Source organism: Ctenopharyngodon idella, chromosome 19 (assembly GCF_019924925.1).
Source record: "Ctenopharyngodon idella isolate HZGC_01 chromosome 19, HZGC01, whole genome shotgun sequence".
NCBI classification, from domain to species: Eukaryota; Metazoa; Chordata; class Actinopteri; order Cypriniformes; family Xenocyprididae; genus Ctenopharyngodon; species Ctenopharyngodon idella.
Genome location: NC_067238.1, coordinates 6,899,133 through 6,922,021, shown reverse-complemented (window position 1 = coordinate 6,922,021; position 22,889 = coordinate 6,899,133). Strand labels below are relative to the sequence as shown.

The 22,889-nt window shown below is 38.7% G+C and overlaps 2 protein-coding genes across 4 annotated transcripts in view; one reads left to right on the top strand and one right to left on the bottom strand.

Annotated features, from left to right (window-relative positions):
- Positions 1-22,889, bottom strand: part of fkbp10a (FKBP prolyl isomerase 10a) — a 225,411-nt gene that overhangs the window by 64,748 nt on the left and 137,774 nt on the right. The window contains exon 10 of one of the 3 annotated variants that reach the window (XM_051872846.1): positions 6,276-14,801. In XM_051872846.1, coding sequence (XP_051728806.1) covers positions 14,613-14,801 — 189 coding nt within the window. In that variant the 3' untranslated portion in view covers positions 6,276-14,612. Of the gene's footprint in view, positions 1-6,275; positions 14,802-22,889 lie in introns of those variants that run through there. The other 2 variants (XM_051872847.1, XM_051872848.1) reach the window with 2 other exon arrangements.
- The window catches only part of LOC127501094 (cytosolic 5'-nucleotidase 3-like), a 246,708-nt gene that overhangs the window by 152,802 nt on the left and 71,017 nt on the right, over positions 1-22,889 (top strand). The window lies entirely within an intron of this gene.

The window sequence follows — 22,889 nt, the reverse complement described above, 5'->3', positions numbered from 1 at the left end:
ACTTGATGAACGAACGACTCAAACCCAAAAGACTCGAGAAATGAACTAATCATTTCTGTTTCCTGTACAGAACCTATGGGATGTTGTGTTGTTCTCGAGTCATATTAAAGATTCATTCAAAATTAACGAATCATTCATGAACGACACATCACTACACCTATCTATGACAGGCACATTCCAGGATCAGTCGTTCGATGGGCCTGGTGTCAATAAAAGCTTTTATTGGACTAACAAGGATGTTTTTTGTTCTGAAACTTACAGGATATTCTTATAGTATGATGACCTCTTATATATTAAAAGCTCAAGGAAAAGTTGATTTCTCAATTCATGACCCCTTTAATACATATTTGACTATGTTTACGAGGATACTCACCAAGATGGGCATTCTGACATAATTTTGTGTGAATTTGTCCATTCAAGTGCAAGAAGATGTGAAAGGGAAGTCAAATCATTATTGGCGTGGTGTCTACGAAGCAGCTATCTGGGCGCGTGCTTTGGGTGGCATATTACAGAAAGATCCTAACCTTATCTGTTTGGTAACCATGGCAAATTTCAGTTAGAACCTCATTTAGGACAAAAGGTATTACAGAATGTCATTTCTTAAGTGCATTATCTCACCTTAACTACGTATAGGAAAAGGGTATTACAGAAGAATATTACAGAACTCTACAAAAAGGCCTAAAAACTGTTAACTTTAGGACAACCCCCAACTGTAAAAATTATATAACAATAACCATCTGAGAATGGCATCACATTTATTAATGATAGACGATGAAGAACAGTGATGATGGAAAGACTTTTTGAACACCCAAATGATGTGCTGCACTTTGACAAATGGTTTGGCAACAAGGACAATCAGCTGTCCTTCCTGTCTCCCAGTAGGACTGTCTTCAAAGTCTTACATTACGTAAATTGCAGTTTATTGCTCTGGCCACATCTGCAGTGCTCATTCTTCCCTGCAGCAGCCTATGGCATGTTCACACAGGTGATCAGGGACCCTGGCCACCTGTCTTCTGGTCAGATGTTCTGGTCTACAGTCAGTAGAAAGGTCTCATTAATGTTCTAATTTATTGTAACTTTAACCTTAATTGTATACCACGTGTAAACTGTTTTTTAAACTGTTTGGACTTTTCCACACGTGCATGTGTAATAATTGTTTATGGTTCATTGAAAAATCATGAAAAACATTGTTTAAATCCCTTCCAGTAAAGATCTTTAAAACTTATTTGGATTTTACAAAATTATCTTTAAAATACAGTATCCTTTTGCTGAGAATGATCCTTCTCTACTTTTTTTTCAAGGTAAACATCTTTGAGATTCTCGAAGAGGTATGTACTGTAAACTACTTTCAACTGAACAAACTTTAGGAAACTTTTTCCTCGTTGAAGCAGAGACCAGGAGACGTTGGGATATCTTTCAAGCAGAAGTTACTCTTTATTGAGAAACGCGCTGTGCGTCGCTGTAGTCATCCAAGTCCAACTAAGGCAGTGTATACATGATGTTTTATAGGCATTCAGTGGGCAGTCCTTAAAGGTGTTGCCCTTACACACAGCCTTAGAAATGACCACTAAAACAAAAGCATTTAAAGACAATACAGGCAATTACCCCCAACTGTGTAGATAATAGTACCCCAAATGGTCCAAGACTTGATCTTCTTAGAATTTGATCTCCTAAGAATGTCATATAACATTTTATAAATTTGTAATCCCACAGTTCCCCCTTTGAGAGTTCTAATAACTCTCACAAAATACAAATTTAGACACTTAAAACTTTCATTCTTGTAACCTATGATCGTTACAGGCACATAGCACTTGCTCTGTGTTGATTGTCTGTAGTGACGAATGGCATGTTGACACAGACACAAACATGCAGCTAGGGTCCGTGCAGTTCTTATGGGTAATAGTCTGTTCTGGTTGGAACTGTCATTTCCTTGTGATGGGCGTGGGTCATTTGTTGGATGAAACACTTGATACTGTGGACGCACAGATAGTACACCAGTAGGAAAAACAATAGCAGAATTGCTATTTCCTTGATCCACAGCCAGGGTTTACCTAACAGGTTTCCAAACCATGAAGAGTTGTCTTCAGTCATCTGGTGTAATTTTGCTGAAAGATCAAAAATGTCTTGTTGGATTTTGTTCAAGTTCTCTGTTGGATCCATTAACCCGGTACAGCACTCAGGTCCGATAATGGTGCATGCTCCCCCTTGCGTTGCAAGAATGTAATCCAAGGCCGCTCTGTTCTGTAAGATCATTATCTTGTGTGAAGTGAGAGTGTCCGTGATGTTACCCAGGGCCAAAGCCGTATCATTGGCCAGTTTCTGTACAGAATTCGATAAAAGATTCTGACTTGATCAAGGGCCTGCATGACACCATAAGACGGGATTAATGCTCCAAGAGTTCTTGACCACCATGTTTGTGCACAAGTAAGTCCTGGAATGCAGCCATCTTCTTTGTTCGTGGTAGGAGCTGAATTATGTAGATGTGGAGAATTTTTAAAGGTGGTATCTTCTGTTATTAGGACTGGAGTGGATTTCAAGTTTTCTCTGACTGCAGGTAGGGCATAGACTAAGGTGCACCTGCCATTAAACTTGACCGGTAGTACACTATATATTGAGGTTCCACATAGCCAAAACATACCGGTTGGAGGGGGGATCCTGCACCATTGGTTCACATTAAATAGCTTAGATAATGAGCGAGTTTGCCTAATACATACTTCCACATCCTCATTCTTTTGTCGTGTGGATGATGAAATTTCTGTCTTCAGTGACATTCCCATTTTAATAATGAAACTGCATGCAGCACTGAGAATTTTTCCCAAGTCTTTAGAGTCTGAGGATAGATATTCAACACACCAACTAAATGTCATTGGTAAGAGTAAGTCTGTCATAACAGGTGTGGCTGATGTCAAATTGCAGGACCTTAAACCTGGAATGCAACATGGTGAGGCTGGAGTAGTCACATCATGACATATGCTTTTGTTAAAAATTCTATTAGTGAGAGTGCAATAGAGTGCAGGTATCACAGTCAGAAATAGGGTGTGCTACCCATGGAATTCCTGCTCCTACCGAAGGTGGATGTGGCATGCAAACGTTTTTTTCCAGCAAACAAGGCGTTTCTTGACATATTCATCAGCTCTAAGAATATGTTGTTTTTGGAGTCTACACTTTGTGCGACATCTATGATGATTACTAGTGCGGCAATCTTGATCATGTTGATGGATGACTGAAGTTCCCGTATGTGATTCTCTGTGTTGTGCATTTAATTTTTCTTCCGTTGGGTTGGTAGTGGGTCTAGTTTTCTTTTAGAGGTTGTGGCTTCATACGCAGGTGAGGAGGTTGTGCGTATGGGTCTTGGGACAGCCATCAAGTGGTATCTGCACAGAGTAAGAAAGAAAACAAAAGACAACAGAGCAGTATTTGTTGTAAAAGACTACAAATGCTAGGGTTGTATCCTCTGTTCAATCTGAGTCTGCTATTGTTGTTCCTTCTTTCCTTATTTCTAAATTCCTGTGACATCTAAAGAACAGTGAACAGGATGAACTAGTGGGTGGGGGAAGGCCTATGAGGTAATCTTCACCGCAGGATTGGCCCCCGAAGCCTGTTGCATTCGGTTATTTCCAGGGCTCCTCACTGGTCCGTGTGTTCTATCCTATCCCTGTAGGTGGGGGAACAACTTTACAATGTGACACATGAGTCCAGGTTTTCCTTCCCTGACACAACACTGCAGCTGCTGTAATCAACATCACTTGATGTGGTCCATGCCACTTAGGCTCTAATGGCTTGTTTCTGAATGACTTTATCATGACCCACTGACCTGGGATGATCGTGTGTCCACCTTCTAGTGGAGTCTGCCAACATGACTCAACTCTTTCTCTGGCACTCTGTACTGCCTTTGTGAGGTTTTCACAGTAAGTGATCAGAGCATCTGAGGCAATGTGTACGTCAGCATTTCTAAGATCAATCACACCTGGCATCTGCATTAGGCGTCCTGTAATAATCTCATGAGGGCTCAGTCCTACTGATCTGTTAGGTGACGCTCTCATACTACACAGTATCGCTGGCAGCGCCTCGACCCATGGTACTCCTTCCAGATGCATTTTGCTTAGCCTGGTTTTGATTGTTTTGTTCGCTCTTTCAACCTGTCCTGATGCTTGTGGACTGTAGGGGCAGTGAAGATTCCACTTAATTTTCAACATTTTAGACACTTCCTTGACTACCTGTCCTGTGAAGTGTGTACCTTGATCTGAGTCAATGTAATCTGGTAATCCCCATCTGGGAATGAAATCAGTGACAAGACATTTAGCAGTATGTGCAGCTGTAGCACGTCCTGTTGGATAAGCTTCTATCCATCTCGAGAACTTGTCTAATACTACCAAAACATCAGTTTTTCCCTTACAAGGAGGCAATGATATATAATCAACTTGCAGGTGATGAAATGGTCCTGGTGGAGCTGGGGTATGTGCTGCTGCTGTAGCTGTTGCTGGCACATCATTATTTTTCTGACATGTAACACATCCTTTGACTGTTTCGGTGGCTACATTTCTGAATTTTGGATTCCACCATTGATTTGAGAACCTGTGATTCATCGTTGCTGGACCACTGTGACCCAAATTGTGTATTTGTTGAGCCAAATATGGCAGCAGTGATTCGGGAGCGACATACTTCCCCTCTTTGGTCTAGCAGCCAGATGAATCCACTGTGGCTCCTTTGTCTAACCATGTCCATGCTTCATATAGAGGAACGTCTTTGTACAGATCAATTATTGATTCAGGAGGCAGAATTGTCTTCTGTGCTATACTACCTGAACACACTTGTACAGTTGTATAGGAACAAGCCTGTTTAGCAGCTACATAAGCAAGAGCATTACCTTTAGCTTCCATAGTATTAGTTGTGAGATGTGCTTTCACTTTGATCACCGCTAATTTTTTTGGAAGTTTCATGGCAAACATTAGATCTTTCACTAATCCAGCATGCTTAATGGGGGATCCAGCAGAAGTTAGAAACTCTCTACTTTGCCAAATTACACCGAAATCATGAGCTATCCCAAAAGAATACCTGGAATCAGTGTAGATATTTGCAACCGATCCTGAAGCTAGCGTGCATGCTCTAGTTAAGGCTACTAGTTCTGCAGCTTGAGCTGAAAAATGATCTGGAAGCCGACTTGAAGCTACCACTTCAGTGATGGAAGTAACTGCATAGCCTGCTCATCTGTTACCATTAATGACTTGAACTGAACCATCAACAAACAACTCCAATTCTGCATTCTCTATAGGAGTTTCTTTTATTTCACTCGTAGCTGCATATGTTAGCGTAACACAATCGTGAGTCATTTCTCCTTCATCCTCTAACACAACTTCAGTCATTGCAGACAGCGTACATGAGGATGGGTTCGTGACTGGCGGACGCTGTAAAACAATGTTTGGGGCTGTGAGAGTTGTTAACCAGTTTCCCCAACGAGAGGAGGTGACAGAAGTGACTTTTGCTTGATTCATTAGTGCGGACACTGCATGAGGGCATCTTACATTTACCGTCTGTCCTAACACCATTCCTGATGAAGCCTGAAGAGCTAGATGAACTGCCTGCACCGCTCTAAGACATGGGCCCATCCCTTGAGTGACTATGTCAAGTTTACCAGAATAGTAATTTCCTACTACTAAATTCAGAAAAAACAGAGATTCTAATTTTTGGACCAAAAACTTCTTCACGTAATAACCTAGAATACTGTCTAACACTTGATGGCTGCTCTGTTAAGTCTTCGTCGTCACTTAGGAACCTGAGTGTGCTCTTTGATACCAATCTTTCATTTGAAGGCCATGTTACTAGCATCTGTAAATCCGCATTCTTCCATCTTAAAAATATATCTAAACTACGACATATGCTCTCAATGAAAAATGCAGAACAGTTAGTTCATGCGTTCATGACCTCAAGGCTAGATTACTGTAACGCTCTACTGGGTGGTTGTTCTGCTCGCCTGATAAATAAACTACAGCTCGTACAAAATGCAGCAGCTAGAGTTCTTACTAGAACTAGGAAGTATGACCATATTAGCCCAGTTCTGTCAACACTGCATTGGCTTCCTGTTAAACATCATATAGATTTTAAAATCTTGCTAATTACTTACAAAGCACTAAATGGTTTAGCTCCCCAGTACCTGAGCGAGCTCCTAATTCATTATAGTCCTTCACGTCTATTGCGATCTCAGAATTCAGGCCAGCTGATAATACCTAGAATATCAAAATCAACCGCAGGCGGTAGATCCTTCTCCTATTTGGCACCTAAACTCTGGAACAATCTTCCTAGCATTGTTCGGGAAGCAGACACACTCTGTCAGTTTAAATCTAGACTAAAAACGCATTTCTTTAACCTGGCATACACATAACACATTACTAATATATATTTTCAAATCTGTTAAAGGATTATTAGGCTGCATAAATTAGGTCAGCTGGAACCGGGAACACTTCCTATAACGCCTGATGTACTCGTTACATCAGAAGAAGAATGGCATCTACGCTAATATTAGTCTTTCTGGTTATCCCGAGGTTCACCGTAGTCAACCGGATCCGGGCCGTATCCAGGTGAGACCAAGGACCTGCGCCTTGACACGACCACAACGCAGCCCTGAAGTATCAGCAGAGATTGAGTCAACTAGATCATCCACTGTGAGGGCCTCATCGACACGACAGCCACGACACAGTTCCTCAACAACCGTCCATACCGCCGTGATGAATACGATCCTCAGTTGGATGGAACTGGGATAAATACTTTGAATGTTGCGATCCTGTCGGACTTATGATAGCTACCTGAATCGTAACAAAGCACTGTTGGCCAGAGGAGAACTGCCCCCCCGACTAAGCCTGGTTTCTCCCAAGGTTTTTTTTCTCCATTTAAACACCTATTTGCCACTTGTCTGCCACCTGATGGAGTTTGGGTTCCTTGCCGCTGTCGCCTTTGGCTTGCTTAGTTGAGGACACTTGACATTTGACTTGACATTTGATATTCAACAGTGCTTTGATCTGCCTGCATTGACACTATTCTTTTAAGAGCTGCTGTGCAGCCAAATAATGTACCAGTTATCAATGTAAAGCTGCTTTGACACAATCTACATTGTAAAAAGCGCTATATAAATAAAGGTGACTTGACTTGACTTGACAATGCTGCCAATTCAGTTTGATGTACCTCGTGATCTGTAGAAGCAATCAAAATATCATCGACATATTGAATCATAGTGGACTGTTTGACTGGACATTCTGGGTCACACAAATCACGTCTGACAGCCTGATGGTATATGGTTGGAGAATTCTGAAATCCCTGTGGCAACCGTGTCCACTGGTATTGCTCATAGTCAACTGTGAAAGCTAACCATGTCTGGCTGTCAGAGTGCAAGGGTACAGAAAAGAATCCATTAGACATATCGATTACTGAAAAACCTTACAGTCTGATGGTAAGCCATTACAAATTGTAGATGGATCTGCTACTAGGGGGGTGATTTTATCAATATGTTTATTGGCTACTCTGTAGTCTATGGTGAGTCTCCATGTCCCATTGGATTTCTTGATGGGCCATATGGGTGAGTTACATGGACTGTTGGTTTTAACTAGCACTCCTTGTTTCAGCAATTTTTCTACAATAGGTTTGATTCCCTGTATAGCTTCCTTATTGATTGGGTATTGTTTGGTAACAGGAGGTTGAGTTCCTGTCAATTTGACTGGTTCTACACCTGTCAAAAAACCACAATCATCCTTGTCTTTAGCCCAAATTGGATGATTCTGTAAGAAAGCATACTCAGGAGTGGTTGCATTATTGGTAGAAACTTGTGCTGAGGAAATTTTTATGCTAGCAGATTCTGAGGACATGTCTAAAGTTAGATGTACTTGTCTGAGTAGATCCATGCCTAGAATTGCATCTGTATTTAATGGAGCACATAGCAATTTTGTAGTCAAAGTCTTCGGGCCTAACTGTACCTCTATGGATGGAGTTTCATACAAAACAGAATCTTCACCTATTACACCAGTTAAACAAAGTTTAGTTTTCTTGTATGGGATGTTTAAACCTTCAGCCAATTTTGTAGGAATTACTGTAATTTCTGCACCTGTATCAAGCAAAAAGTCAATCTCTTTCTCTTGTATGCTACCTTTCACAAAAATTATTTTGTCATTGTGATGGATTACCGGGGAAAGGTAGCTACTCACAGCCCCAGCAATTAGTTTTTTTTTCTGTTCTTTTTGTGCTTTTAGAAGAGCCTGAGCAAGCTGTCCTAAAGTTTCAGTGTACCTTGGCGGAACTACTTCAGGGTTGTAGGCGGGCTGAGAAGGAGCAGAGTTATGCATAGTATTTCTTTTACTATCTTGCAACTTCTTCCTACACTCTTTCTCCCAGTGACCTGATCTTTCACAGTAGTGGCATTTACCTTCTCTTTTAGGCCATCTATTGTCTTGATTTGTTGTGCTAAACGTAGCTGCTGCTACTCTCACTTTTGCCTTAACATCAGCATCCCTTTCCCATGTAGCTAAGCTGTCTAGGTTACTTCTGAGGGTTTTGTTAGACCAAGTTAGATCTAGGAATGGCAAGGCTTTTCTGTACTCGGCTAAAAGGCAATCTGACTAGATGCGGACTAAGGGTCCCTTGTCATCTAGCACACATTCAGAATCATCAACTATTCCACTGTAAGTTACAGCTGACTGACAAAACCTTTCAGTGTATTCACTCACAGTTTCTTCTTTCCTTTGCACACAGTTAGTGATTCTGGACCAGTCTATTTTGGGTCCCATGATATTCTTTTGAATTTTCAAAACACCTTCTCTCAAATCGCCTTTACTGACATGTTGTAGTTCAGAAGTAACAGCAGACTCAAAACTGTTGAATTCAGATTCAGTAAGAATTTGTGACATCAGCTGTGTGACTTCTGTCAACGACATGTCGTAGAGACGCATTTTGCTTATCAATGCTTGTCCAAATTCAGAAAAATTTGTGCGTGCTGAGGGTAAGCTCTGGGATAGTCTCTCTATATTTTTAGGTCCTAGCGCTTTGGCAACAGTTTGTACTTGGACAACAGAAGAGTTTGGAGGAACACTTTCAATTCCCTCAATTCCCTGAGATCTTCTCCTAGCGCCACATACCTTCACTGAATCTACAGGCACATCCGATACTGATTGGATGGCTACATCTGTTTCAAAGAAAGCTTGTAAATCAGGATATAAATCAGGCTGACTAGCTTCATCCACATCAGTTTTTGCTGCAGCTTTGTTGCGGTTCAATTTCTTAGTCAAAGAGGATACTCTAGCACGGAGCTCTTTGTTCTGTTCCTCTAGCTCTGAGTTAAAGCTAGCGCTAAACCAAATTCTCTGTGGCAGCAGATAATGCCTTTCACATTGTTCTTGCGAATACATGCTCCTAATACCTTTTTACACTTTCTACAGACCAAGTCTTGCCTGGATGGATCTCATATTTCTGAGTTAGTTCTTGTATAACTTTCTCAGTGTACTATTAGGTTCATTTGCACTCCTAACTGTGATTTGAATTCGCTATCTGACCACAAAGGCGTCGCGAGACTGCCTTTTTCAGTTGTGGGGATCAGTCTAGCATTCTTTCTAAACATTTTGTGAGTTTCTTTGTTACCACACAATCAAAACACTAAAACTTCTCTGATCAGCAGAGGGTACACTTGTTAACACGCTGTAACTGTTGTTAACCTTTCCTGGTTGAACAGAGGACAACACAAATTATTAGCACTTTACACTAATTCTTCCCTGCCTGAACAGAGGATAACCAATTATTAGCACGTAATGCTAATCTTCCCTGCTTGAACAGAGGCTAACCAATATTAGCATGTGATGCTAATCTTCCCTGCTTGAACAGAGGCTAACCAATATTAGCATGTGATGCTAATCTTCCCTGCCTGAACAGAGGATACCAATATTAGCACGTAATGCTAATCTTCCCTGCCTGAACAGAGGATACCAATATTAGCACGTAATGCTAATCTTCCCTGCCTGAACAGAGGATAACCTTCATCTCTAAAAGAACATTTTTAGAGGATAACTTAGTTAACCAAACCCTACAGCTGTCTGTTAACTCTTCTCTGACGGCGCAGAGGATAACAAGTTTGTACGGGTCTTAAAGGTTCTTTTGGATAGAGTATCACTCACCAACCCTTGGTTGTACAGGAAAATTCAGCCTGGATCTTCTTTTGGATCAGATCTTTGTTGTGCTTGAAGTTTCAATCTGGATTGAGGTGAAAAGCTCTATCTGGGTCACGGCACCAAAACTGTAGGAAACTTCTTCCTCGTCGAAGCAGAGACCAGGAGACGTTGGGATATCTTTCAAGCAGAAGTTACTCTTTATTGAGAAACGCACTGTGCGTCGCTGTAGTCATCCAAGTCCAACTAAGGCAGTGTATACATGATGTTTTATAGGCATTCAGTGGGCAGTCCTTAAAGGTGTTGCCCTTACACACAGCCTTAGAAGTGACCACTAAAACAAAAGCATCTAAAGACAATACAGGCAATTCCCCCTGACTGTGTAGATAATAGTACCCCAAATGGTCCAAGACTTGATCTTCTTAGAATTTGATCTCCTTAGAATGTCATAACATTTTATAAATTTGTAATCCCACAAAACCTACCCTTAAGTTACACTGATTATTTGGTTAACTGACAGAAAAAAGGACATAGAAATGTCATATATATTATAACACATCTTCTAATGCAGCCTCTTAAAAACTGCAACTAGACATTTATTTTATAGTGTTTAATATGTCATTGAAACATTACACATTACTGAACCTATGGATCCCCTGCACCATGGGTGACTTATATGGTGTTTAATGACAAAAGTCGAGAGCACATTATTGTGATGCGAATCTCTTCCCCCCGCATGTGGATTTCCTTTGCTCTCGCACAAAACTGGATGCGCGCTCTCAAATATACAGTGCTAAATTATGAACTGCCTCTCCTCTCACTCAGATATTGTGTGCAAGCTCAAACTGTGTCCTGTGCACTCTCAAATCTCTCCATGCTCTTGCACAAAAAATTAATTCTCTTCTGGATCAAACACTGTCAAAAGTTATTAACCAAACAGAATAGACAACTGCTACATGAAATCTTATTGGCTGAGAGTGAACTGCACATGGAATTTTTTTGAAAATCAAAGATGGATTTTTAATTTCTTTACAATTTAATAATATTAATCAAATGTACCTTTAGAAACGACTCAAAATGGGGTGCTTGGATGATTTGTACATTTAAAGTCCCCCTGTGGTGAAAAGTTTTTAATGTTGTTCATATGTTTATCTGGTGTTTTTAACATGCTTTAAGACAAACCATTGTCTTAAAATTCATAAGTCATCACTATTGCTGAGTATTTTCTCTTAAAACTGCAGTGAAAAAAAGACAGTCTCAAACCTGCAGTTTGAAATCACTGGTGTTTCGGATGTCACAAACTACCTTGTAACCAATCACGTGAAAGTGCCGGCGGGCTTTAGGATATCATTAACAGACCGCGCAAGGGAGTCTCAAAAAAAGGTTATCCCGGTATTTTTTTTCTGTTGATATGAAAAATCAGGTAGATTTAGCAATGTGGTGCTTGTATGATGTATATTGCGATGTTATGATGAACTATATGCCTTTCTCCACTGACGTTCTGAAAGAGGTACTGATTGTTAGAAGGCAGCTGTCTGACTCGTGAATGTGAACATGGTTTGTGTAACATTAGCAACACATTATTAGTTGTTTGATAATGTAGTCAAGCAAAACGATAATCATTAATTACTGTTATGTGTGGATCTCGTCTGAGCTCGTGTGAGTGAGTGGAGGTGGGGCTAATTATCATATTCATAGATCCGTGTATATTAAATGAGGCAAGAGTGTGGTGTTACATTCAAGCTATCATAAGGCATTAAGAATTTTTTTTCACAGGAAAAAACATTTAAATATGTAATTTTGGTGAACAAAGATGAGTTTTAAGGCATAAAATTATTAACTACAGAGGGACTTTAAATAACCTAGTCTAACTGCATCACATTACAGGTCTAACTTCTCTGAACAATTTATCAAAACAAACAAACAAAAAGGTTCTTAAAGTTAATGTGGTTGTATATTTTGTGTTGAAATCTATAGGCTATATAAAAATAGGTAACATTTTACAATAAGGTTTCATTTGTTAACATTAGTTAATGTATTATCTAACAATGAGCAATAGGCTACATTTTTTTCTTGTATTTGTTAATCTTTGTTAGCGTTAGTTACTAAAAAATACAGCTGTTCGTTTGTTGTTTGTTACTTCACAGTGCATTAACTAATGTTAACAAATACAGCTTTTGATTTTAATAATGTATTAGTAAATGCTGAAATTAACATTAACAAAGATTAATAAATGCTGTAGAAGCAGTTCATTATCAGTTCATGTTAACGTTAACTAATGAAACCTTATTGTAGTGTTATCAAAAATATATTCTGATTTAAGACAGAACTATTTAGATAATGGTCAGATCATCATTCTATAAATACTTAAAATGTGGATATCAAATATACCACCATAGTGAATTTCTTTTTAAGTCTTGTATAAAAGAATGTGATCTTATTCCTAAATGACAATGATTCGGCTATGTATATTAAACCTTTGAAATTACGATCATACCAGAATATTTAAACCCGCTTTTGCATTGCCGCTGAAAGCAGTGGTCATGTACGCTACATGTTTTAAACAGCTTCACAAAGTGTTTTCAACAACACACTATTGCTACTTCTGTGTTGCAAACATTAAATAATAACGGAAGTAGCTATTGCAATAACAATTTATAGTCCGAATATACACTGATGTTGTGACAGCAGTAAAAACGAGTAAATGACCTTTGAAACTGTTATTACACTGTTATGACAGCAGGTGGTGACCAGTGGCTGTTAAAATGTATTTTATTAATCAAAATCCTTCATTCACGAGATTAGTTCAAAATCCAGAAGCCGAATTGATTATTTATTTATTTATTTTTGTGCAAGAGCAAAGAAAATCCGTGCGCAAGTGGAGAAATTCGCACTCGCGCATTAAGCCTCGTCTATACTTTCGCTTGGCTCCGCTGTGCGAGCCTCCGCTGGCTGCGCACGCTCCAACCCAAACGGACGAGCAGGGACATGCAGAGAGTTCCTCAGGGGCAGGGGCTCGGGTTCAAATGTAAAAAAGGGCAATGTAATATATGTATGTATATATATATACTACCAGTCAAAAGTTTGGAAACATTACTATTTTTCATGTTTTTGAACAAAGTCTCTTATGCTCATTAAGGCTGCATTTATTTCATAATAAATACAGAAAAAACAATAATATTGTGAAATATTATTACAATTTAAAATTATGGTTTTCTATTTTAATATACTTTAAAATGTAATTTATTTCTGTGATGCAAAGCTGAATTGTCAGCATCATTAATCCAGTCTTCAGTGTCACATGATCCTTCAGAAATCATTGTAATATGCTGAATTATTATCAATGTTGGAAACAGTTGTGCTGCTTAATATTATTTTATAACCTGTGATACTTTTTCAGGTTTCTTTCATGAATAAAATTTTTTAAAAATATCAGCATTTCTTTAAAATAGAAATCTTTTGTAACAATATACACTACCGTTCAAAAGTTTGGGGTCAGTAATTTTTTTTCTTTTTTTTTTGAAAGAAATTATTACTTTTATTCAGCACGGATGTGTTAAATTGATAAAAAGTGATAGTAAAAATTTATATTGTTAGAAAAGATTTATATTTTGAATAAATGCTGTTCTTTTTAACCTTTTATTCATCAATGAATCCTGAAAAAAGTATCACAGGTTCCAAAAAAATATTAAGCAACACAACTGTTTGCAACATTGATAATAACTGAGTATCAAATCAGCATATTAGAATGATTGCTGAAGGATCATGTGACACTGAAGACTGGAATAATGATGCTGAAAATTTAGCTTTGCATCTTCGGATGCGGAGCCGTGCGCAAAGTTACAAAAAATGACGTGCCCGCTGGCAGGCGAAATGGGGTCTCGCGCACTCAACGCACACGACCGCGCACCATGATGATGTCATTTTCGCTGCGCCCACCTTCGCACTCGTGCGGATGCGGCGAGTATAAACCAAGCTTTACATGGATGTGTCACAATAATGTGCTCTCGACTTTTGTCATTAAAATAACGCTATAACTTAGGCCCCCGATCAGACAGAACACAGAGCAGAAAAGCGTCCGCCGTCATTAGCATTTTTTTCCCATTGTTCCACTGTGGTGCCGGAAGTTTACAGTTGCTTGGAACGTCCAGAGACTGCAATGATGGAGGAGATGCGTGTTTGTACACCTCTCACCCTCACGCTTGTGCTATAATCCTTGATCCTGATCTGGTTGTTGCCTAGCAACATAAAAAACGCAGCACACTGCCTATTTCTAAATTATAAAAGTCAACCAAAAAAAAAAAAAAAAAAAAGGCAGTGCGGTGCCTCACATTTTCAAACCTGAAAAACACGTTCTGTCTGATCAGGGCCTTATTCAGCCAATTACAATTGAGTTACAAAAACCTGATATTTAAAAAAAAAACAAAAACAAACAAACTATACTTTTTATACATCCCATTCTCTGGTTTGTTGCCCTTACAGCTCCTCATGTATAGGCACTTCCTCTTCCTCATTTACTATGATGTTCAGTTCATCTTCAGTTATCTTGCCGTCTGTGTTGCGATCTTGATTTTTGAACATGTCCTTTAGAACGGTATCACTGTCTATTCCTGGATGAATGCGGCCTCTGCCTTCAGCCACCTGTAGCATAATAAATGCTGAAAACTGCAGAAGAAAAAAACAAAACAAAACAAATCAATTGGTTATCAGATATGTTACAAGTCATACTAGTCACAAAGGTCTCTGGATTCGCACTTAGTTTTTGTGTGATAGGCGGGGATCTGTTTAATTGTATGCTGACTTGATTAGACATCTTGATTCTTGTGCACAGTAGACAGAGACTGACTCAATTTGCGTGAACATCTTGATAGCAGCCCAACTGTTAACCAACAGTTAAAAAAACAGGATGCCACCATGTACTGTAGAGGAGAGTGTTGTTTAGTTAGGCGTTATTGATATTTCTTTTAATGCTTTTTTGTGTGTGTGTGTGTGTGTGTGTGTAAGTCTTGCTAGTCAGTGTAGAGGGTAAACATGAGTTAGGCATGTTTTCTTTTGATTATCTTTTTGCTTTGGTCGCAGCCCATGTCCCTTCTCCCTCTCATGCGAGTCCTTACATTAGTAAATACTATAAATACTTCTTTTTCGATTTCAAAACACTGCTTCGGAGTTTTTTTACGAATCGAATCAGTGACTCGGATCTCCTATCAAACAGCTAAACTGCTGAAATCACATGACTTTGGCGCTCCGAGTCACTGATTCGATTCGCAAAGCTCCGAAGCAGTGTTTTGAAATTGACCCATCACTATATTGTTGAAAAGTCGTTATTTTGTTTTTTTGGTGCACAAAAATATTCTCGTTGCTTTTATAATATTAAGGTAGAACTACTGAACTCACATGAACTGTTTTAAATATGTTTTTAGTAACTTTATGAATCTTGAGAGAGGAAATGTCATTGCTTTGAATGCAGGCCTCACTGAGCCATCGGATTTAATCAAAAATATCTTAATTTGTGTTCCGAAGATGAATGAAGGTCTTAAGGGTGTGGAACAACATGAGGGTGAGTAATAAATGACATTATTTTCATTTTTGGGTGAACTAACCCTTTAAATTGCAAAGATCTTGAGTTTTCGTTGAATGGCATGTCCGTGGCGGCCTGACAAAGTCTGATGTTTTGCCATGAAAGGGGAATCACATTTTTGAGAGCCTAAACTTGCTCAAAAACTCATGAAGCTTTCCAGATGTGTCAGAAGTGGTGAAAATTTACGTCTGATATGGGTTTCAGAATTAGGTGTGGCAAAATGGCTCGATAGCGCCATGCTTTTGTTTTATATGAACGAGAAGGCAGGATAATTTTTACATCATTTTGAAGCAAAAACTCTAGTCTACGACCTCCAGTACCAAGTCGGGTGAGCACAGATATCATTTTTTTTTTTTTGTCCATATTTCAGTGACTTAAGTTTTTGTTTTTTTCAATAACCACGCATAAACGTTATTCCTTCAAAAACACAAACATGTACATACATGTTCTTCACATATTATTGTAGCCTAGTTTGTGCTGAATACAGTGTAATGACACTTTTGTCATTAATATGTTTATGAACAACTGAAAAAAGCACAAATGTCAGGGCATGTCAAAACTTCTCCAGGGCCCCAAAAATCCTCAGACCCCAGAGGGTTAAACTGCCCAATATTCTTCATAAAAATGCTGGAATGTCACATGATATGCCTCTTCTTTTACTGAGATATTTGTGGACTAAATGTGCACAGAGCGCCCTCCGGCTGCAAGTATGAATTGAAAACACAGTATCCAGCGTTCACAGTAATGACAATAAATATTGAATAAATATTACTCCTCTGTATAGAAAATTGATATAAACATATGAGAATCCATCAATATTTCTCCAAATGTGCATGCTTTTAAGCATATTAAGAAATTACGGTCAATAAAAGATTTTAAGAGTCAAAATGTGAAGCTTGAGTCTTAGATCTTTTTAATGATGTATAGTTTGTCAACTGCACATTAACATTCAGGCTATATAATATAACAAATATAGTATATATTTCAAATATAGCCTATATGAAATGCCATAGAGGTAGGAATGTTCAGACGCTTTGCATCACAGAAATACATTATATTTTATAGTATATTAAAATAGAAAACCATTATTTGGTTAGAGACTTAAGACTTTTTTTTTTTTTTTTTTTTTTTTTTTTTTAAAGTGTGTCCAATCTTTTGACTGGGACTGTAATTTAACATAGGCCTATACAAAATTTTCTTCACATCATGTGCAATAATACGTGCATGCATGAGATCACAAAAATCATGTTTTTTTTTTGTCAAGAGTGGACATTAAACAAACTACAGCTCGTACAAAATGCAGCAGCTAGAGTTCTTACTAGAATTAGGAAGTATGACCATATTAGCCCAGTTCTGTCAACACTGCATTGGCTTCCTGTTAAACATTGTATAGATTTTAAAATCTTGCTAATTACTTACAAAGCACTAAATGGTTTAGCTCCCCAGTACCTGAGTGAGCTCTTAATGCATTATAGTCTTTCACGTCTATTGCGATCTCAGAATTCAGGACAGCTGATAATACCTAGAATATCAAAATCAACTGCAGGTGGTAGATCCTTCTCCTATTTGGCACCTAAACTCTGGAACAATCTTCCTAGCATTGTTCGGGAAGCAGACACACTCTGTCAGTTTAAATCTAGACTAAAAATGCATCTCTTTAACCTGGCATACACATAACACATTATCAATTTATTTTTTCAAATCTGTTAAAGGATTATTAGGCTGCATAAATTAGGTCAGCCGGAAGCGGGAACACTTCCTATAACACCAGATGTACTCGTTACATCAGAAGAAGAATGGCATCTACGCTAATATTAGTCTTTCTGTTTATCCCGAGGTTTAGTCAACCGGATCCAGGCCGTATCCAGGTGAGATTGAGGACCTACGCCTTGAGATGACCACAACGCACCCCTGAAGTGTCAGCAGAGATTGAGTCAACTAGATCATCCACTGTGAGGGCCTCATCGACACGACAGCCAGTGGCACCGTCCATAAAACCGTCCATACCGGCGTGATGAATACGATCCTCAACTGGATTGAACTGGAATAAATACTTTGAATGTTGCAATCCTATCGGGCTTATGATAGCTACCTGAATCGTAACAAAGCACTGTTTGCCAGAGGAGAACTGGCCCCCCGACTAAGCCTGGTTTCTCCCAAGGTTTTTTTCTCCATTTTAACACCTATTTGCCACCTGTTTGCCACCTGACGTCACCTGTTGGAGTTTGGGTTCCTTGCCGCTGTCGCCTTTGGCTTGCTTAGTTGGGGACACTTGACATTTGATATTCAACAGTGCTTTGCATCTGCCTACATTGACAGCATTTTCTTTAAGAGCTGCTGTGCAGCCAAAATTATATACCAGTTATCACTGTAAAGCTGCTTTGACAAAATCTGCATTGTAAAAAGCGCTATATAAATAAAGGTGACTTGACAGGGTTGGCCAAGACTAAGTTTGTCTTATGACAGACCAGGTCAGCCTCCCTGGTGGCATTGGGGGTGACTTTGTTCCCCTCTAGTGACTGGCAGGGGTTCCTTTCAGTTCTCTGGCCACATTCCCTTAAAGGGACCACTTTCTCTTCGGAAAAGTTGGTTCCAGATGCCTTTAGCGGCCTTGGTAGGCCTTCTGCGGAAGGCCTTCTTGAGGCTTAGCTTGGGCTGTTGGCCAAAGGGAATGCTGTCACTGACAGCCTGGTGTGACCCGAGGGTGAGTTGCTAAGCGTCTCCTTCGAAACTGTTCAACGTTTGTCAGCCATATTATTTGGCATGCACTCTCCTACAAGCATGGCGGCGTGGGTATATCGTTCCCCATTGCGTGTTCAACGCAGAGTTGAAGTTCCCTTTCGAAAGGGAATGTCTCAGGTTACGTATAGTTCCCTGAGAACCAGAGAATGAGACTCTGCGTTTCCTTGCCATGCTTCGGGTTGCCTGCCTGCAGAACAGTCCCTCAAGACGATAGATACTGACTGTTTCTCCAGGCGCTCCTTTATACTTCTGGGTCCCGTCAAATTACGTCATAGGCTGTCGCCGGCCAATAGGGATTGGAGTTGTTGGATAGTTGGCTTTCAGACACCGGGTCACATGTGACGTTCCCCATTGCGTGTTCAACACAGAGTCTCGTTCCCTGGTTCTCAGGGAACTATGGTTACATACGTAACCTGAGACGTTTTGCAGCCACTGTGACACTCCAGTCATTTCATTAGTTAATATATCTGCAGCTAAGCGTGGAGTCTGTACTGATACATAAATAACTGTCATCTGCATATAACTGACATTTAGTTTCCTTTGACATCTAGATATACCAATAATTTGGTAAATCATTGACTTATGAGGAAAACAACAGTGGACCTAAAATTGACCCTTGGGGGAGACCCATCTCATTGTTTCATAAAGATGATTTGATGATCTTGAATTATTTATTTTAACACACTGGTCTCGAGATTCGAAATAAGATCTAAACCAATTTATTGCCTGCTGAGAGAAATTCAACAAATGTAATTTATGCAGGAGAATTTCATGATTCACAGTATCAAATGCCTTTTTGAGGTCTAAAAACACTGCGCCTACTACATTATCCATTATCTAAACCTCTCATCTAAACTCTGTGAGAAAGCAGTTTTCCAGTTTGAGGGGAATTTAATTTCTCCAATAAATAAACTTATCAAATTTACCAAGGGCTTTAGCAGACAAGCACTATATTTTTTTTTACGAATGCAGTATCCATTCCAAATATAACCTTAGCCCTTGAATTATTCAATTGATTAATAATTTGGAGTATCTTATATTCAGTGTGTGTCTTTTATTGCATATTGAGGTAATTGTACAGGTTCAAAACATATTGCAAGTTTTTCCGCAGACTGGATAAAATATCTATTATATTAATTAGCAATTTCAGTGCTATCAGTAATAAGTCTTCCATTTATGTGCAGATCTAACAGTGGTTTTCTTTGTATACCTTCTCGTTTAGAAAGTTTGTTAATGCACTTCCAAAAATATGAGCTATTCCCTCTTGATTCTGCAATCAATTGCTCAAAATATGCTGTTTTCACTTTCCTCATTTCACTAACTACTTTATTTCGTAACGATTTAAAGCTTAGGATATCTGTCTGTGTTTTTGTAAGCAAAGACTTTTTCAAAGCAAAAAGAGATCTCTCTTTTTCATTAGTTGATGGATATCTGTTATGATCGGACAAACCTGTCAGAAGATTATATATTTTTTTATTACCCTTTCAGGTTTGTTTGTAAATGCCAGATCAATAAGAGTTTTACTTGTTTTTATTATCCTTGTTGGACTTTTTATTAACTGGTTGTTTGGCTGTAATTGATTTCAGTTTTTGCTTACTACGTTTGTCTGTCCAATTTATGTTAATCTCCTAATAAAATTGTTTCAGTACGACAATTTGATAGTTGTACAGTATTGTACTGAATATTAGTATAATAGTAGTATATAGTAGTAGAATGTCTGTATATTCAGCACTTGCATACTGTGAAAATACAGTAACCCAACTGCAAAAGCCAAAAAGGTTAAAAAACTAAATGAAAAGCATGTTACAGTACACTCAAAAGAGTTGTGCAACTGCAGAATCAAGGTCAATGCTCTTTCTCATCCTCATCCTCTTCCTCCTCTCCCTCTTAAATTGTTTCCAACCATTGTTGGTATCAATATTCGGTGCAACATTTTGAGTCAATTTTGGCACTCTGAACTGACTTAGTTGGGGGATTCATGTGGATACAATTTGTTGTTGTGTGCCGCAAAGATTGTATTTTTTTGCATAACCTAAGGCTTTATGGAGTGGACCGGAAAATCATGTGGTTGTTTTATCAGGCAGTTATAGAGAGCATAATCAGATTACGGTATGGTTTACATTACGGTATGGTTTGGTAACCTTACAATTCAGGTAAAATCTAAGCTTGCACGCTTGGTAAAAATATGGATGAAGACCACTGGGAGAAAGGACCATTTGTCCCTTGAGTCATTGTATGAACATTCTGTTCTTAGAGAAGCACATAAAATCTTAGCTGATCCATTGCAAGTACTGCAAACTGAGTATGAATTGTTACCTTCTGGAAGAAGGTACAGAGTTCCAATGTGTAGGTATAATTGGTTTAAAAAGTCTTTTATACCTATTTCAATTAAAATGTTAAATGATGAATGAATGTTATTTTATTTATTTAATGTTTTTAATGATGTTATTAATGTAAACACCTTGAGTCCAACACAAATTTCCCCTTTGGGGACAATAAAGTGTATTTCAATTTCAATTTCAGCTTCTAGCACAGTTGGTTTGGTCACATCATTAGAAATAAGTGTGAACAATTTTGAACCATTGTGTGTAAACAATGACAACTGTGTTTTAGTTGTGTTTAACTTTTGCCTGCCTGTGATTAGCATTTGAAACATAAGTGCATCACAGTGCGAAATGTGTTTTAATAAATGAGAATGTGTTTAGAGTTTTGCAAAAAAAAGTGCATGAGATTTGCAAACGGTCTCAACCACATGAACTTATATAAAGCTTCTGTCCGTAACTTTTTTTGGTTAAAAATGATCCCAAATCAATTTTTGAACACGTACATAACCAGCCAGTGTTCAAAACTATCTCCTTACCTTAGTTTGATTCACAACGATAAGCTTGTAATAATGTTTTATAATTCGGGTGGTACTGGTGGGTTTTCGCGGGAAATTTGAGCATGTAGCCGTTTGTCTTTGCGTCGTTGCGTCACGTCTGTATACATAAAGAACAAGTCCCAGCTAGTAGGCTATATCGCATGTGAAGCGGATCATTTATAGCCTTTTCTCACAGCAGCTGCAATAATTAAACTTATCATTTTGATGGCTGATTGTATGGTATGACAAATTAACGTTAGTGATTAGACTGTACAGAAATTGAAATCTACAGGTAATGTGAAATACACACTAATAAACATAGTCACGCAATGCTGATGTTGTTAACATTAATTTGAGAACAAAGTATATAATATAACAGTCTGGTGGTGTCTGGAAGGTTGATGGGATTGTGGAAGTTAGCCCCGATCCAGAACAGGGTAAGGGTTTCGTCGTCCAGAGGGCTGTTGCTGGCCAAAAAACAAAAATTCTTTAAAAAATAAATAAATCAGGGCTCTCCTGAGCCAGGACGTTAAACTTAGCCCTATCGTCCATTTGTGCTGGTCCGATCATCTATCACCATGCTTGCAGTCAAACAGGCGAAGGCAGAAGAAACAAGTTCAACACAACTAAGTTTAAGTGCAAATCAAAAAAGGCAGGGAGACAGGTAACTGCAACACACACTAAGCATAATGGTGATCGGACAGGAAATAACTGAGGGATGAGAATGATAAAGGAACACAGCTGATACATATGAATTAATGATGACGGTAACCAGGGAGACAGATGAGTGGTGGGAAACTGAACAAAGGAACATGTGACAAGTGAAAACAAACTGAAAGTCCATGAACAAAACTAAACTGAATGTGACAACAGTCAAAAGTAAAAAGTAAAAAGAAAATATCTTTTTCTTATACTATAATGAAATACTGATTTATGTGAAAAAGCATTCAAACTTTAACAATAAAAGTTAATATTTCAGGTAATGCTCCCTGTTGTTAGTGTTTTTAGGTCAGTGTGTTATGAAAGGCAATGTGTGCTTTCTGAATGAGAATTGTTACCAGTGTTACGGTGGAACAAGCTTATTTTGAGACATGAAGGCCCGGTTTCCCAGACAGGGCTTAGCCTAAGCCAGGATTAAGCCTCAATTCAATTAGGATATTTAGGTAGCTTTTATAAAGGTACACTAGAAAAAAACATTACTGGTGAGCATCTTGAGACAAAACAATGGCTCTAACATATTTTAAGATATGTCAGTGCAAGTTACTTTCAGTTAAAACAGCTCAAACATGCATTTTAGTCTTGGACTAGCTTAAGCCTTGTCTGTGAAACCGGGGGGAAGTGTTTTGTTGGTCTGAGTGTGATTTGGAGGTGAAATTAACTGTTTGATCAAGATTCATGTCGGTAATGCAGACTGTATGAATATTTTTTTAAAAAGTGGCTTCAGTGTTGACTGATGCTTGTTGGCAATTGAAAAAAAACCGTCTCTGTTACGAATGTAACCCTCGTTCCCTAAAGGCTGAGTGTGATGGAGGAACTCAACAGGGTTAGCTAATTCTGGGTAACGCTACTGGAG